At 36.9% G+C, this 15,742-nt stretch overlaps 1 protein-coding gene across 1 annotated transcript in view; it reads left to right on the top strand.

The window, feature by feature from the left end:
* The window catches only part of CCDC148 (coiled-coil domain containing 148), a 268,591-nt gene that overhangs the window by 74,744 nt on the left and 178,105 nt on the right, over positions 1-15,742 (top strand). The window contains exons 5-8 of the mRNA XM_032355649.1: positions 4,191-4,273; positions 4,480-4,631; positions 6,269-6,364; positions 6,444-6,625. Of these exons, the coding sequence (XP_032211540.1) occupies positions 4,191-4,273; positions 4,480-4,631; positions 6,269-6,364; positions 6,444-6,625 (513 nt within the window). The remainder of the gene's footprint in view (positions 1-4,190; positions 4,274-4,479; positions 4,632-6,268; positions 6,365-6,443; positions 6,626-15,742) is intronic.

The raw sequence follows: 15,742 nt of genomic DNA, 5'->3' as shown, positions 1-15,742 counted from the left end.
AGTAGGTATCTTTGCGTCCCCACTTTACAGGTGACAATCTTGAGTTTCAGAGGATCAAAGTTTTTCACAGAAGGCAAATCAGCTTGTTTATGTGAAGACGGCATTGGAGCACTTGCCTTTAACTCCTGCACTTCAGGAACTTGGAGTTCAGAAGCCTATCTCCCCCACAGGGTTCCATTCATATCACCTGATTATTGAATTGGTCTAATCTTGCTAGCAAAAAAATTTTTTTGGGCCAATTTTAAATTCTTTGAAATCTGTCCCAAGGAAACCAGACATACATAATTTCTAAATATATAGTTTTTAATATAATATTTAAAATATATAAAATTTAAATTTATAAAATTTCACACTTAAACTTATAAAATTACATTTAGTATTTAATGTGCTTTCCCAAACTATACCTCTTGGAAACCTCGATATACTTTCTTACAGGCACTTGCTTCCTTGTTTCAGAATGACTGGTGTAGAGTTAAGGAGGGAGTTATTTATATTGACCATGTGGTAAAGAATTACAATTTTTGTTTTAGTCAGAATTGTTGAATCATAAAATTTGGAGGGTTCATTTGTACACTTTACTACTTGTATGATAATTCCTACAAGAGATGTTTTATAACCAAATCCCTTAGAAATACATGTAGTCTCTTGCTCACAGTTTTAGTTTTATTTTCTTTCTTCTTTTTTCACAGTTTTAATCTTAAAATATTATTTTTTAAATGTCTCCTTTTTTTCATTTTTTAAAATTAATTTATTTATTTTCAGAAAAACAGTATTCATTATTTTTTCACCACACCCAGTGCTCCATGCAATCCGTGCCTCTATAATACCCACCACCTGGTACCCCAACCTCCCACCCCCCCAAAATGTCTCCTTTTTACAGAGGATATCATGGGGTTTAACCAACAACAATTAAATGTCTATAAATAAATCTTTAAAGAGAAAATTGACACCAGTATTCATACTGTGCAACTCAGAGCCTCAAAGAACTCTCTAAGCCCAGCTCCTGAGTGCCTTCCCCTAGCCATTGGTTATGAGACTCCCTTCTCTGCCTCTGTGGTATGCTCACTTGGGACAAACTCAGGTGAGAAGTGGATCAAATAGCTGAGTGTTAGGAACCAAGCTGCCTGACCTGCTAAGTTCCTTCCTTGTGGGAGGGACAGAACTTTGACCTTCAGCCTGCTCTGGTAGCCTAATTTTCTGCAGGTCTCCTGGCTGTTAATTTCATTAATGAGACTTTATCATATTCTCTTGCTCTGCCTTTCATGATCCGTATCCCTTTGTTTATTGTTTGCTTATGGCTTCTGTCTCTACCATTCTTGTACCCCATGTTTTGTTTGTTCTACCCAAATTGGTAACCAAGTGATTACCCTAGAAATCTCAGGAAGCTCTGGCGATGTTTGATGTCCTGAGGAGACTGATTTTATACCTAGAACTTTGGCACCATCCTGGAAGGATGAGGACATGTATGGCAGTAGACTCCCAAGAGTTCAATAACACCCACCACCAGGCTGGTTTACCTTGCAGGTGGTTGCATTGCAACTAGGCAGATCTAAGAAGTAGGTGAACATATCATCTAGGCAAAAACTCAGGAGACTTTTTTTGTAGTGCCGTCAGATTCACTGGTAACAGAGGATAGGCCAAATAGCATTAGGAGGTACTTAAATTGGCAGATTTGGGCACAGAAAGCTGCCTTACATTTGCTCACTCTTCAGAGGGGAAGACATTGTATGTGCTGCAGAGCTCCACCTTGGAAAACACCCGAGACCTGGTTTAGCAAGTCAGTGATGAATAGGGCAGGATTCTCTTCTCCAGAGTTACAATTTTTATTGCTCTTGAATCCACCAGAATTTTTTTTAAAAGATATATAGATAGATTGATTGATTGATTTTAGTTGGGGGTGGGGAGGGCCAGAAGTAGAGAGGGAGAGTCTTAAGCAGACTCTACACTGAGCATGGAGCCCTATGCAGGTCTCAGTCCCACAACCCTGAGATCATGACCTAAGGCTAAAAAGGGTCAGATGCTTTATTGGCTGAACCACCCAGGAGCCCCCAACCACAATTTTTATATTTACTAAATCAAATTCTATAAAACAGAAATATTCTTTGAGATACTCCATTGAGAATAATGAATTTCATGTTCCTATAAATTAGAAAATCTATTTCTCAATCACCTCAAGAAAATCACCTCAATGCACTTTAGCATAATCAAGTTTTTGAGAAATCCTGTGCTGAAACATATGATAAGCTGAAACATATCAAATTTTGTTTAGTTTACTATTTCCCATTCCCCCCAATCCCAGCATCTCATTGACAGTATTGTTTTATAGAACACAATTCGGGAAATGTTAGCTTATATTCACAAGCTAGTTTCAGAGTCTCATAGTTATTGAGGACTTAAAAAAATGCTTTTGAATTTTGTTGGGCAATCAGGACTATCAGAGAAAAAGCCTGATCTTGGCAGATGGGTTAGGTTGTTAATCTAGGAAACCAAGATGGAACTTACTGGAATTATTGCATGTAAGCAGCAGGTTGGTCTCCTGGATGAACAAAGCCAATTCTCCTATTGGCTTGTATGTTTTGCTATGATTTTCTGGGTGCTGAAAACTTAAGGGAGTTGAGCTAGATGGTTGATAAGTGCTGTGTTTTTGTTTAAACAAATCCACCATGAAATAATTTGTTTTGATTCCACAATTATGCAACCATCCTTCATGTAACAGTTTCAAATATTTTTCTGGCAAAAACTACATGTTAAAAAAGTAGACAATGAAGTATCATCTACAATAGTATCCCTCTATTATATATATATACATTTTTTTAATCACTAATTTTTTTAAAAGATTTTATTTATTTATTTATTTATTTATTTATTTATTTGACACAGAGAGAGAGATCACAAGTAGGCAGAGAGGCAGGCATGGGGGAGAGGGAAGCAGGCCCCCTGCTGAGCAGGGAGCCCGATGTGGGGCTTGATCCCAGGACCCTGAGATCATGACCTGGGCTGAAGGCAGAGGCTTAACACACTGAGCCACCCAGGCACCCCAAATCCCTCCATTATAGATACAAATAAAACCTCTGTCCATGTAAGTAAGTTGGCTTAGAAGATGGTGGCACATATATAAAATAGAATACTATGAGGTCATTAAAATAAATGGCAATTGTGAGAATTACTTAGAAGTATCTTTTTAGAAAGATTTTATTTATTTATTTGACAGAGAGAGAGAGAGATAGCAAGAGAGGGAACACAAGTGGGGTGGGGGTAGAAGAGGGAGAAGCAGGCCTCTGGCTGAGCAGGGAGCCTGATGTGGGGCTCAATGCTAGGACACTGAGATCATGACTGAATGGAAGCCACATGCTTAATGACTGAGCCACCTAGGTACCCCTAGAAATATCTTCAAATGTTATTGAAAAATCCCAATATAAAATGGTAAATATGCCATAAGTATAGTTATTTAAAATATATATGCATGTAGACAGGGACTGGAAACTTATATGCAAAAATAAAAATAACCATTGTATTAAAGTAATTGATGCTATTTTCTTATTTTATATCATTTCTGATGTTGATAAATGATAATCAAAACTCTTTTCTATGATTTCATTAAATCTGCCATAAGCATGGGATAAACTACAATGTTTTTGGATGTCCATTTAGAGCTGGTTATGGTTTTATTCTAAAAATGACTGTATTTAAATAATATGACAAAAAGTCATTAAGATGTATTACTTTTATTAGTAATTAAATTCTACTTGTACTCCCATTTCCCTATTTCAGGACCTCATGATCTCTTAACTTTTGAAATAACCTCCATGTTGGTCCAGGTTTACCTGATCCATCCCCTCTCTCTTCATTTTCTATTTTTATTGACCACTCCTTCTCCCAGCCCACACCCCATTTTGCTGCCTTGGGAATCTTTCTAAAACACAGATCTGCTTGGCAGGTGAGGTCAGCTGAATATCCCTCAGTGGCTTCCTACTGCCCTAAGCTCTTTCCACACAAAGCAATGCTAGGATGTGCCATGCGCTTGCCTTTATGCTCATGCTGTTACTTTTACCTGGGGTGTTCGCTTATGCTTCTTTCTATCTCCATGTCTAGCAAGTGTATGGTCTGAATAAATGAACAGGTGAATTTTAAAATCTATGTATGTTTATGATTATTTAAAAAAAAACTGATGGAGATAATGTCTATTTCAGATGTAAAGTGGAATCTGAAATAAAATCCTTTCTCTGTGAAGAAAACATTGGAAATGAATGTCTTTCTGACCTTCTAAATTTTGGTGAGTTGTTTTCCTTTTTGATCCTATGTTTAAAGGGGAGATTCATTTTGAAGATGAAAGTGGGCCACTCACCATAGGTTCTCTTCCTATTAACTGCTTGTTTTTTTCTGAAGGAATCCAAAGCTAAATCTGCATTGTAATGACCGGTTCTTGAAGGAACTTAAAATAATAAGGGGTTACCTGGATGTAATTTTGTTTCTTCATAGAACAAGAGTTATCAGAACAATGGTGCACATATCTTAAGAATGTGATAAGTCCTATTCAGCAATTGAGAGCAGATCTAAAATACAGACAGCATCACATTTCACAGTATTCATGCTCACATATTGAGCTTAACTCGGTGAAAGTACTGGAAGAGGTCAGTATATTACCATTACTTCTAATAATAATGTAATATTTCATTTTTGTTCCAACTAGAACAGTTTGACATAAGAAATAAATGTGTGCCTTGTATTTAAATAGAAGGTAGGGGCACCTGCATGGCTCAGTCCTTAAGCTTCGCCCTTCAGCTCAGGGCATGATCCCAGGGTCCTAGGATCAAGTCCTGCATCAGGCTCCTTGCTCCTTGGGAAGCCTGCTTCTCCCTCTCCCACTCCCTTTGCTTATATCCCCTCTCTTGCGCTCTCTCTCTCTCTCTCTCTGTCAAATAAATAAATAAAATCTTTTAAAAAATGAAAATTAAAAAAAAAAAAACAAGGTATAGCAAATTGTGTCTCTTCAGTATCTTAAACATATCCCTGAATCTGTCCAAGCATGCTTATTTCTGTCCTGAAAAGTTACAATGACCTCATGACAAGTCTCCCTGCACTCATTCTTGCCACTCTTCACAGTACATTTTGGGATTCTACCTTGGGTGGAGGGAGATCAAGTCATCCCCCTGATAGATCCCCTCAAGGCCCGTAATTCCTCCTGATACATCGTGGCTTCTCCCTTCTTAAACCTCATCTCTTGCCTGACACTCCCCTTTTTCCTAGACCTTGTCACACTGAGGCTGACCTCCCATCTAGTCCTCAGAGGTGCCAGACTCCTCATCTCAAAGTCTTCCCATCATCTGTTTTCTCTGTCCCACTGATGCCACTTTTTGTCACTTAGGTCTTAGCTTAAGTGTCTTTTCCCCTGAGAGGCCTGTCCTGATCATCCACATGAGAGAAGCTACAGTCATTCTCTATTACATTACCCTGTTTTTATGTCACTTACCTCCTCTTGATAATCATCTTATATATTTTTTTAAAAAAGATTTTACTTATTTATTTGAAAGAGAGAAAGAGAGAGAAAGAGCGAGTGCGCATGAGTGGCTCAGGGAGGAGCAGAGGGAGAGGGAGAAGCAGACTTCCCGCTGAGCAAGGAGCCTGATACAGGACTCGATCCTATGAACTTAGCTGAAGGCAGTTGCTTAACCCATTGAGCCATCCAGGAGTCCCTAGGCAAGGAATTTTCAATGCCTTTAAATATATATATTATTTATGAAAGCAAAATAACAACACTACAGAATAACTGAAAAATGGTAAGAAAAATCATCTAAAAGCATATATCTAGTGCCATTATGACTGTGGAGCTTATGCTCTAGTCAGGGGAGGTAGTCAATAAACTAATAAGAAAATAGATAAGGGGTGCCTAGGTGGCTCAATTGATTAAGCGTCTCCCTTTGGCTCAGGTCATGTTTATGGTTTCTCTCTCTCTCTCTCTGACAAACAAACAAACAAATAAATAAATAAAATCTTAAAACAAAAATGCATGTCCAGCTGGGGATTGGAGGCAAGGATGCAAAGCGAGGAAGGGGGTGATTAAACCAGAGACAATCTGGTAAGCTCTGTCTTAACACAAACAAAATCCAAATGAGAATGCAGAGTGGCTATGATCCCACTGTACTTCCTAGGCCCATTTTTAGGATATGTGTCTAGAGGTCCACTCTGATAAGCACTATCTGGCTATGGCATTTCTTGAACCCTTTTCCACAGGTCTTCAAAGAGACCTTCTCTTATCTATATCCTCTAGATTGACTTCGTGAAGAAACAATTGAAAGCTGTCTTCGAAAGTCTTAGTCTGGAGCAACAGAAAATAGAAAATTATCTTTCAGACTGGAGTATGAAGGTAAGTGTGATGTCTATAGTAATTTGTTTATCAATTTGTCATTTATGTTAAGTACAATAATCATATAATTTTTTTTCAGTTACTAGATTATTCTTCAGAAGAAAGAAGTAACCTGCTTAGGGAACTGCCTGTGGAATTAGAAAATTTGGAATGCCCATTCCCTGATTTGAAATCTTCAATTCTTCATGAGTTCTGTAACTTTACAGAGAATTATCAAAAGAAACTTCAAGACGTTGATCTGCAGTTAGAAGACATATCCAGGTGATAAGATAACACTACTTGAATTATGTAAATTTCTGCCACTACATTTTTATTTTTATTAGGGTTTATTATACTTCTGATTTATTGTTTTCATAGTTATTATGTGGTTGGAACATAGTCAATCAGCAAATGTTTAGATTGACTATTTGCTGTGTAAGGGTTATCTTTCCTCCAAGATAATTTTCCTGAGCAATGGCTTTAAAAATTTTTATAAGGTTAAAACATGATGAAAATATCACCTCACTGAGCTCTTTACTGAATAATTAAGAAACAGTTTTCAGTAACCATGAATTTTGATTTTAATATGTGAAGCTCCTCTTCAGTGGAAATTTATGAATCAATACTAATAATAATTGATTGCAATAGAAAATGTATCCATGGAATTATGTTACTGGTAATCTGCTGTGATTTGTTCTACAGTAAACACAAAGTATGTTTTATAAATTTTTAAAAAATGTTAATTTTTTTTGGAAAATGGGACTTCTGGATGTATCCTGAGAATGACAAATCCTCTTCTGAACGACAAATACAACATGAGGGGATTTATTTTATTTTTTTTTTATTAACATATAATGTATTATTTGCTCCAGAAGTAAAGGTCTGTGAATCATCAGGCTTATACATTTCACAGCACTCACCATATCACATACCCTCCCCAAGGTCCATAACCCAGCCACTCTATCCCTACCTCCCACCCCATAGCAACCCTCAGTTTGTTTCATGAGATTAAGAGTTTTGTCTCCCTCCTGATCCCATCTTGTTTCATTTTTTCCCTCCCTACCCCCACGACCCCCTGCCCTGCCTCTCAAATTCCTCATATCAGGAAGATCATATGATAATTGTCTTTCTCTGATTGACTTATTTTGCTTAGCATAGTACCCTCTAGTTCTATCCACGTTGTTGCAAATGTCAAGATTTCATTTCTTTTGATGGCTGCTTAGTATTCCATTGTAGATATATGTCACATCTTTATCCATTCATCTGTTGAAGGACATCTAGATTCCTTCAATAGTTTGGCTATTGTGGACATTTCTACTGTAAGCATTCAAGTGCACTGCCCCTTCGGATCACTACATTTGAAGCTTTAGAGTAAATACCCAGTAGTGTGATTGCTAGGTCATAGGATAGCTTTATTTTAAACTTTCTGAGGAACCTCCAAAATGTTTTCCAGGGTGGCTGCACCAGCTTGCATTCCCACCAGCAGTGTAGGAGGGTTTCCCTTTCTCCACATCCTCACCAGCATCTGTCATTTCCTGACTTGTTAATTTTATCCATTCTGACTGGTGTGAGGTGGTATCTCATTGTAGTTTTGGATTGAATTTCCCTAATGCCAAGTGATGTGGAGCACTTTTTCATGTGTCTATTTGCCATGTGGATATCTTCTTGGCAGAAATGTCTGTTCATGTCTTCTGCCCACTTCTTGTTGTTGTTGTTTTTTTAAAGATTTTATTTATTTATTTGACAGACAGAGATCACAAGTAGGCAGAGAGGCAGGCAGAGAGAGAGAGAAGGAAGCAGGCTCCCTGCAGAGCAGAGAGTCCCATGCGGGGCTCGATCCCAGGACCCTGGGATCATGACCCGAGCCGAAGGCAGAGGCTTTAACCACTGAGCCACCCACGCGCCCCCCCTTCTGCCCACTTCTTGATTAGATTATTTGTTCTTTGGGTGTTGAGTTTGATAAGTTTTTTATAGATTTTGGATATGAGCCCTTTATCTGATATGTCATTTGTGAATATCTTCTCCTATTCTGTCAGTTGTCTTTTGATTTTGTTGACTGTTTCCTTTGCTGTGCAAAAGCTTTTGAGCTTGGTGAAGTCCCAATAGTTCATTTTTGCCCTTGCTTCCCTTGCCTTTGGTGATGTTTCTAGGAAGAAGTTACTGAGGTCGAAGAGGTTGCTGCCTACATTCTCCTCAAGGATTTTGATGGATTCCTATCTCACATTGAGGTCTTTCATCCATGTAGAGTCTATTTTTGTGTGTGGTGTAAGGAAATGGTCCAGTTTCATTCTTCTGCATGTGGCTGTTCAATTTTCCCAACACCGTTTGTTAAAGAGATTGTCTTTTTTCCATTGGACATTCTTTCCTGCTTTGTCAAAGATTAGTTGACCATAGAGTTGAGGGTCTATTTCTGGGCTCTCTATTCTGTTCCATTGATCTATGTGTTTGTTTTTGTGTCAGTACCATATTCTCTTGATGATTACAGCTTCGTAATAGAGTTTGAAATCTGGAATTGTGATGGTGCCACTTTGGTTTTCTTTTTCAACATTTCTCTGGCTATTGGGGTCTTATCCAGTCCATATAAATTTTAGAATTATTTGTTACATTTCCTTAAAAAAAATTGATGGTGCTTTGATAGGGATTGTGTTACATGTGTAGATTGCTTTAGGTAGCACAGATATTTTCACAATATTTGTTCTTCCAATCCATAAGCATGGAAGGTTTTTCCATTTCGTTGTGTTTTCCTCAATTTCTTTCATGAGTACTTTATAGTTTTCTGAGTACAGATTCTTTACCTCTTTGGTTAGGTTTATTCCTAGGTATTTTATGGTTTGGGGTGTAAATGGGATCAACTTCTTAATTTCTCTTTCTTCTGTCTTGCTGTTGGTGTCTAGAAATGCAACTGATTTCTGTGCATTGATTTTATATCTTGATACTTTACTGAATTCCTATATGAGTTCTAGCAGTTTTGGAGTGGACTCCTTTGGGTTTTCTACATAGAGTATCATATCATCTGCAAAGAGTAATAGTTTGACTTCCTTTTTGCTGATTCGGATGCCTTTAATTTCTTTTTGTTGTCTGATTGCTGAGGCTAGGACTTCTAGTACTGTGTTGAATAGTAGTGGTGATTATGGACAGCCCTGCCATGTTCCTGACCTTAGGGGAAAAGATCTCAGTTTTTCCCCATTGAGAATGATATTCACTGTGGGTTTTTCATAGATGGCTTTGATGATATTGAGGTATGTACCCTCTATGACTACAGTGGAGAACTTTCATCAAAAAAGGATGCTGTACTTTGTCAAATGCTTTTTCAGCATCTATTAAGAGTATCATATGGTTCTTGTTCTTTCTTTTATTAATGTAGTGTATCACATTGATCGATTTGCACATATTGAACCAAACTTGCAACCCAGGAATAAATCCCACTTGGTCATGGTGAATAATCCTTTTAATGTACTGTTGGATACTATTGGCTAGTATTTTGGTGAGAATTTTTGCATCCATGTTCATCAAGGATATTGGTCTGTAATTCTCCTTTTTGGTGGGGTCTTTGTCTGATTTGGGGATCAAGGTAATGCTGGTCTCATAAAATGAGTTTGGAAGTTTTCCTTCCATTTCTGTTTTTTGGAACAGTTTTAGGAGAATAGGTATTTATTCTTCTTTAAATGTTTAGTTGAATTCCCCTAGGAAGCCATCTGGCCCTGGACTCTTGTTTGTTGGGAGATTTTTGATGACTGCTTCAATATCCTTTCTGGTTATGGGTCTGTTCCGGTTTTCTATTTCTTCCTGGTTCCGTTTTGGTAGTTTATACGTCTCTAGGAATGCATCCATTGTCTTCCAGGTTGTCAAATTTGCTGGCGTATAGTTGCTCATAATATGCTTTTATAATTGTTCGTATTTTTTTTGGTGTTGGTTGTGATCTCTCCTTTTTCATTCATGATTTTATTTATTTGGGTCCTTTCTTTCTTCTTTTTGATAAGCCTGGCCAGAGGTTTATCAATCTTAATAATTCTTTCAAAGAACCAGCTCCTAGTTTCATTGATCTTTTCTATTGTTCTTTTGGTTTGTTTCATTGATTTCTTCTCTGATCTTTATTATTTCTCTTCTCCTCCTGGGTGTAGGCTTCCTTGCTGTTCCTTCTCCAGCTCCCTTAGGTGCAGCTCCTTTAGGTTGTGTATTTGAGACCTTTCTTGTTTCTTGAGAAAGGCTTATATTGCTATATACTTTCCTCTCAGGACCACTTTTGTTGTGTCCCAACGATTTTGAATAGTTGTGTTTTCATTTTCATTAGTTTCCATGAATTTTTAAAATTCTTCTCTAATTTCTTGGTGGATCAACCAATCCACTCTAATTTCTTTGTGGATCATTCTTTAGTAGGATGCTCTTTAGCCTCCGTGTATTTGAGTTCTTTCCAACTTTCCTCTTGTGATTGAGTTCTAGTTTCAGAGCATTGTGGTCTGAAAATATGCAGGGAATGATCCCAGTCTTTTGGTACTGGTTGAGACTTGATTTGTGATCCAGGATGTGATCTATTCTGGAGAATGTTCCATGTGCACTAGAGAGGAATGCATATTCTCTTGTTTGGGATAGAATGTTCTGAATATATCTGTGATGTCCATCTGGTCCAGTGTGTCATTTAAAGCCTTTATTTCCTTGTTGATCTTTTGCTTAGATAATCTATCCATTTCAGCAAGGGAGTTGTTAAAGATCCCTACTACTATTATTATCTTATTGTCAATGTGTTTCTTCAATTTTGTTATTAACTGGTTTATATAATTGGCTGCTCCCATGTTAGGGGCATAGATATTTAAAATTGTTAGATGTTCTTGTTGGACAGAGCCTTTAAGTGTGATATAGTGTCTTTCCTCATCTCTTATTATAGTCTTTGGCTTAAAATCTAATTGATCTGAAATAAGGATTGCCACCCCAGCTTTCTTTTGATATCCATTAGCATGGTAAATTGTTTTCCACCCCCTCACTATAAATCTGGAGGTGTATTTGGGTATAAAATGAGTCTCTTGCAGACAGCATATCAATGGGTATTTTTTTTTTAAATCCATTCTAATATCCTGTGTCTTTTGATTGAGACATTTGCCCATTTACATTCAGGGTAACTATTGAAAGATATGAATTTAGTGCCATTGTATTGCCTGTAAGGTGACTGTTACTATTTATTGTCTTTGTTCCTTTCTGGTCTGTTACTTTTAGCCTCTGTCTTTGCATAGAGGACCCTTTTAATATTTCCTGTAGGGCGGTTTGGTGTTTGCAAATTCTTTTAATTTTTGTTTGTCCTGGAAGCTTTTTATCTCTCCTTCTATTTTCAATGATAGCCTAGCTGGATATCTAGGCTGCATTCTTGGCTGCATATTTCTCTCGTTTAATGCTCTAAATATATTATGCCAGTCCTTTCTAGCCTGCCAGGTCTCTGTGTATAGGTCTTTTGCCCATCTAATATGTCTGCCATTGTATGTTACAGACCTCTTGTCCTGAGCTGCTTTCAGGATTTTCTCTTTGTCTCGGAGACTTTACTATTAGATGATGGACCTATTTTATTATGGACCTATTTTTATTGATTTTGAGGGGGATTCTCTGTGCCTCCTGGATTTTGATGCTTGTTCCCTTCGCCAGATTAGGGAAATTCTCTGCTATAATTTGCTCCAATAAACCTTCTGCCCCCCTCTTTCTTTTTTCTTCTTCTGGAATCCCAATTATTCTAATATTGTTTCATCTTTTGGTATCACTTGTCTCTTGAATCCTGCCCTCGTAGTCCAGTAGTTGTTTGTCTCTCTTTTGCTCAATTTCTTTATTCTCTATCATTTAGTCTTTTTTTTTTATCACTAATTCTCTCTTCTGCCTCATATACCCTAGCAGTAAAGCCTCCATTTTTTATTGCACCTCATTAATAGCTTTTTTTATTTCAACTTGGTTAGTTCTTTTATTTCCTCAGTAAAGGATTTTATTTCCCCAGAAAGGGATTCTCTAACATCTTCCATACTTTTTTGAGGCTGGCTAGTACCTTGAGAATCATCATTTTGAACTCTAGTTCTGACATATTACTACTGTTTATATTGATTAGGTGCCTAGCCTAGCTGTCAGTAGTGCCTCTTGTTCTTTTTTTTTTTTTTTTTTTTTTTTTGCGGTGAGTTTTTCCACCTTGTCATTTTATCTAGGTAATAATAGATGAATGAGAGAACAAAGTACTAATAAAAGGGTAGCAACAATCCTGGAAAAAATATATACTAACCAAATCCAAAGAGACCTGAAACTGGGGGGAGAAAGATGGGAGGGAAGAAAGAAAAAAATATATAGATATATTAGACTGGTGAATAGAACAGATCTACACACTTGATTTTGGGTGTATTTTGGTCTTTTAGAAGAAACTACCTCCCCAAATTTTAAAGACAGAAAACCTTACATACATATACAAAAATAAAGATAAATACAATAAAGGATGGAATATGAATGTAAAGATTAAATTTTAAAAAGATTCTAGAAAAGGAATTGATAAGATAAGAAGTTGGTTGAAAAAAAAAGAGAGAAAAGAATGTGATCAGGCTGGAGATTAGAACAAAGCTATGCAGTTAATTTAGGATATATTTTGATCTATAAGAAGAAATTGTATCCCAAAATTTTAAAGAAGGAAAAGCCTATATGTATACAAGAAATAAGGTTAAATACAGTGAAGGGATAAAATATGATTATAACAATACAAATTTTAAAAAGATTTTTAAAAAGGTATTGATAAGGTAAAATAGTTAAAAAAAAAGTTAAAATAGGAAAGCGGAAAAATTTTTAAAAATAGAATGAGAAAAAAATAAAATTAAAAAAAAAATTAACTTTGAGGGGTGCCTGGGTTGCTCGGTGGGTTAAGCCTCTGCCTTCAGCTCAGGTCATGATCTCAGGGTCCTGGCATTGAGCCCTGCATCGGGCTCTCCGCTCAGTGGGGAACCTGCTCCCCCCACCCCCCCGCCTGCCTCTCTGCCTACTTGTGATCTCTCTCTCTGTCAAAGAAATAAATAAAATCTTTAAAAAAGATTAATCTTGAAAGACTAAAGAATCATGGGAAAAGAGTCATGAATTCTGTGTGTTGCATTCCCCTAGCTCTGGAGTTATACAATTCTCATTGATTGGTGAACTTGGTCTTGTCTGGGTGTTCTTGAGATCTTCTGGGGGAGGGACCCATTGCTGTGATTCTCATATGTCTTTGCCTGAGTCAGAATTGCACCAACCTTGCCAGGACCAGGTTAAGTAATCTACTTGAGTTCGCTCTCGGGAGCTTTTGTTCCCTGAATGCTTTCTGTATTTGGAGGCCGGGAATAAAAATACCAGCCTCCCAATTTCCAGCCCAGAGGAGCTGAGAGATCAGGGCCCCCACTGCTCAGTACAGCCTCAGAGAAAAGCTGTTAATCACTCCTGCTCCCTGGTCTCGGGCTGCACTCTGAGCTCATCCAGCCTGTGATGGAGCATTTCTATCTCTGGTATATGGCCCCGTTTGGAGTCTCCAAACCAAGCTTCTACTTGTCTTACTTGGAGAGGCAGTCCTTGGTGATGTCTGACTCCTTCCTGACCCATGTTTTTCTTTTATCTCTATGGGGATGGTCAGGTGTTTATTGTAGGCAGACACTTTTTGGTTTTCTAAGAGTCCCTTCTCTCCCTGCCTCTCTGCCTTCCCTTATTCCATCCCACCTTGCATTAAAGCTGGGGGAAAATTAATAATATATCTTTTATATGTGTTGATTGATTAATTAATTACATTTTAATTGAAACTCAGTCACAGTGAAATGTTAACCCAGCCGTGCATAGTTGAAGTCTCTAATTGTAAAATAAACATCCTCCCTCCCTTCCCCATCCCAACCTGTTAAGGAGATTTTAGAGTTCATCAAGTAAGAAGGAGAGAGTTTTTTGTTTTTGCTCTTTTGTTTTTCTGGGGGACGCATTATAATTAGACTGCTTGTGGCTATGAAGAAGGTAATTTTGACCCTTTCCTTTTAAAGGTAACTGTGTCATCAAGAATCTTTATAAATGTGAGCGATCATTGTTTAGAAATAATCTTAAAGGAAATAATCATGGAAGTGAAATAAATAGTTGGCTTCAAGGATAGTCAATATTGTTTTTTTCCTTTCTTTAGTGATGGCAAAATCTTCAAAATGACAAAATAGCCAACAATTAGAGGATTACCTTCATCAATTATGATATATCTATGTAATGGAATGCCACACTGTCATTAATAATTATATTAAATAATTTTTAATGATACATATAATTTCAATAAGTTGCTGTGCAATTAGAAATTAGGCCACAAAATAGTGGAGTCTCTTTCTCTCTTTTTTTCTCCCTTTTCCCTCTGAAAGTGTTACATCTACATCTACAAAACTACAGAAAAAACTGGAAGTTTATCCAAACCAGCAATAACAATAGTTATCCCCAGGAAGTAAAATTATAAATAAATTTGGCATTCCTGCTTTTTTCTATTTGTAAAGCAAAACACAGACTTTAAAAATTTAAGTTAAAGAGTGTAGGGGATACTATTGATATTTAATGAGTACCTGTTAAATGACATGACAGGTACATGCCATTTTGACTGTCAATATAGCCCATTTAAAAAATGACTTTACAAACGAAGAAACCGCAGCAAAGTGGAAAGTGAACAATCTCTCCAAAGTTTCTGAGTTACCAGATAGCTGAACAGGAATGAGTTTCTTCTGCTCATCTGAATTGAAAGCTTTCCCTCACCCGATTCCAATTCAAGCATTTACATGTATCAGTTGTGTTGGTAAATTGCAGTGCTGTTGAACAGAAGTACGATGCAGGCCACAGATGTGAACAGCATATAGAATTTGAAGTTTCTAAGTAGCCATGTTAAAATACTTTTTAAAGGATGAAATTTAATAGTATATTTCATTTAACTCAATAGTTCAAAATATTAGCATTTTGACATACAATCAGTATTTCAAAATTATTAATTTGATACATTACATTCCATTTTTCATATGAAGTCTTTGAAATCTGGTCTGGATATTAATTACACTTGCAGCACACCTTAATTGGTGTGCTAACCACATGTTAAGTCCTGAATAACGACATAGTGGCTCGTGCCTACTATCTTGGACAACACAGCTTTAAAGGAGGTTGTCTTTAACTCTAACATATTTTTTTTTCTTTAAATCTGACAGCAATTGAACCTATTGCTTTATTCAATATGTGTGAAGCTATTTAGATTTTATTTAAGCTGTATTTCATTAGTAACACGAAGACAAGTTTAATTGCCTGTTTTAGACTCAGATGAGATTGTGGCTTTAATTTCCTAACATTTGGATGAATTAATCATATAGATGAGACATAATTGTCTGATGCTCCATTTAGCTATGTCAGATCTGAAGCCAATATACAGCAAAGCTA

Source organism: Mustela erminea, chromosome 8, assembly GCF_009829155.1.
Source record: "Mustela erminea isolate mMusErm1 chromosome 8, mMusErm1.Pri, whole genome shotgun sequence".
Lineage (NCBI taxonomy): Eukaryota > Metazoa > Chordata > Mammalia > Carnivora > Mustelidae > Mustela > Mustela erminea.
This window is presented reverse-complemented; position numbering and strand designations above follow the sequence as displayed.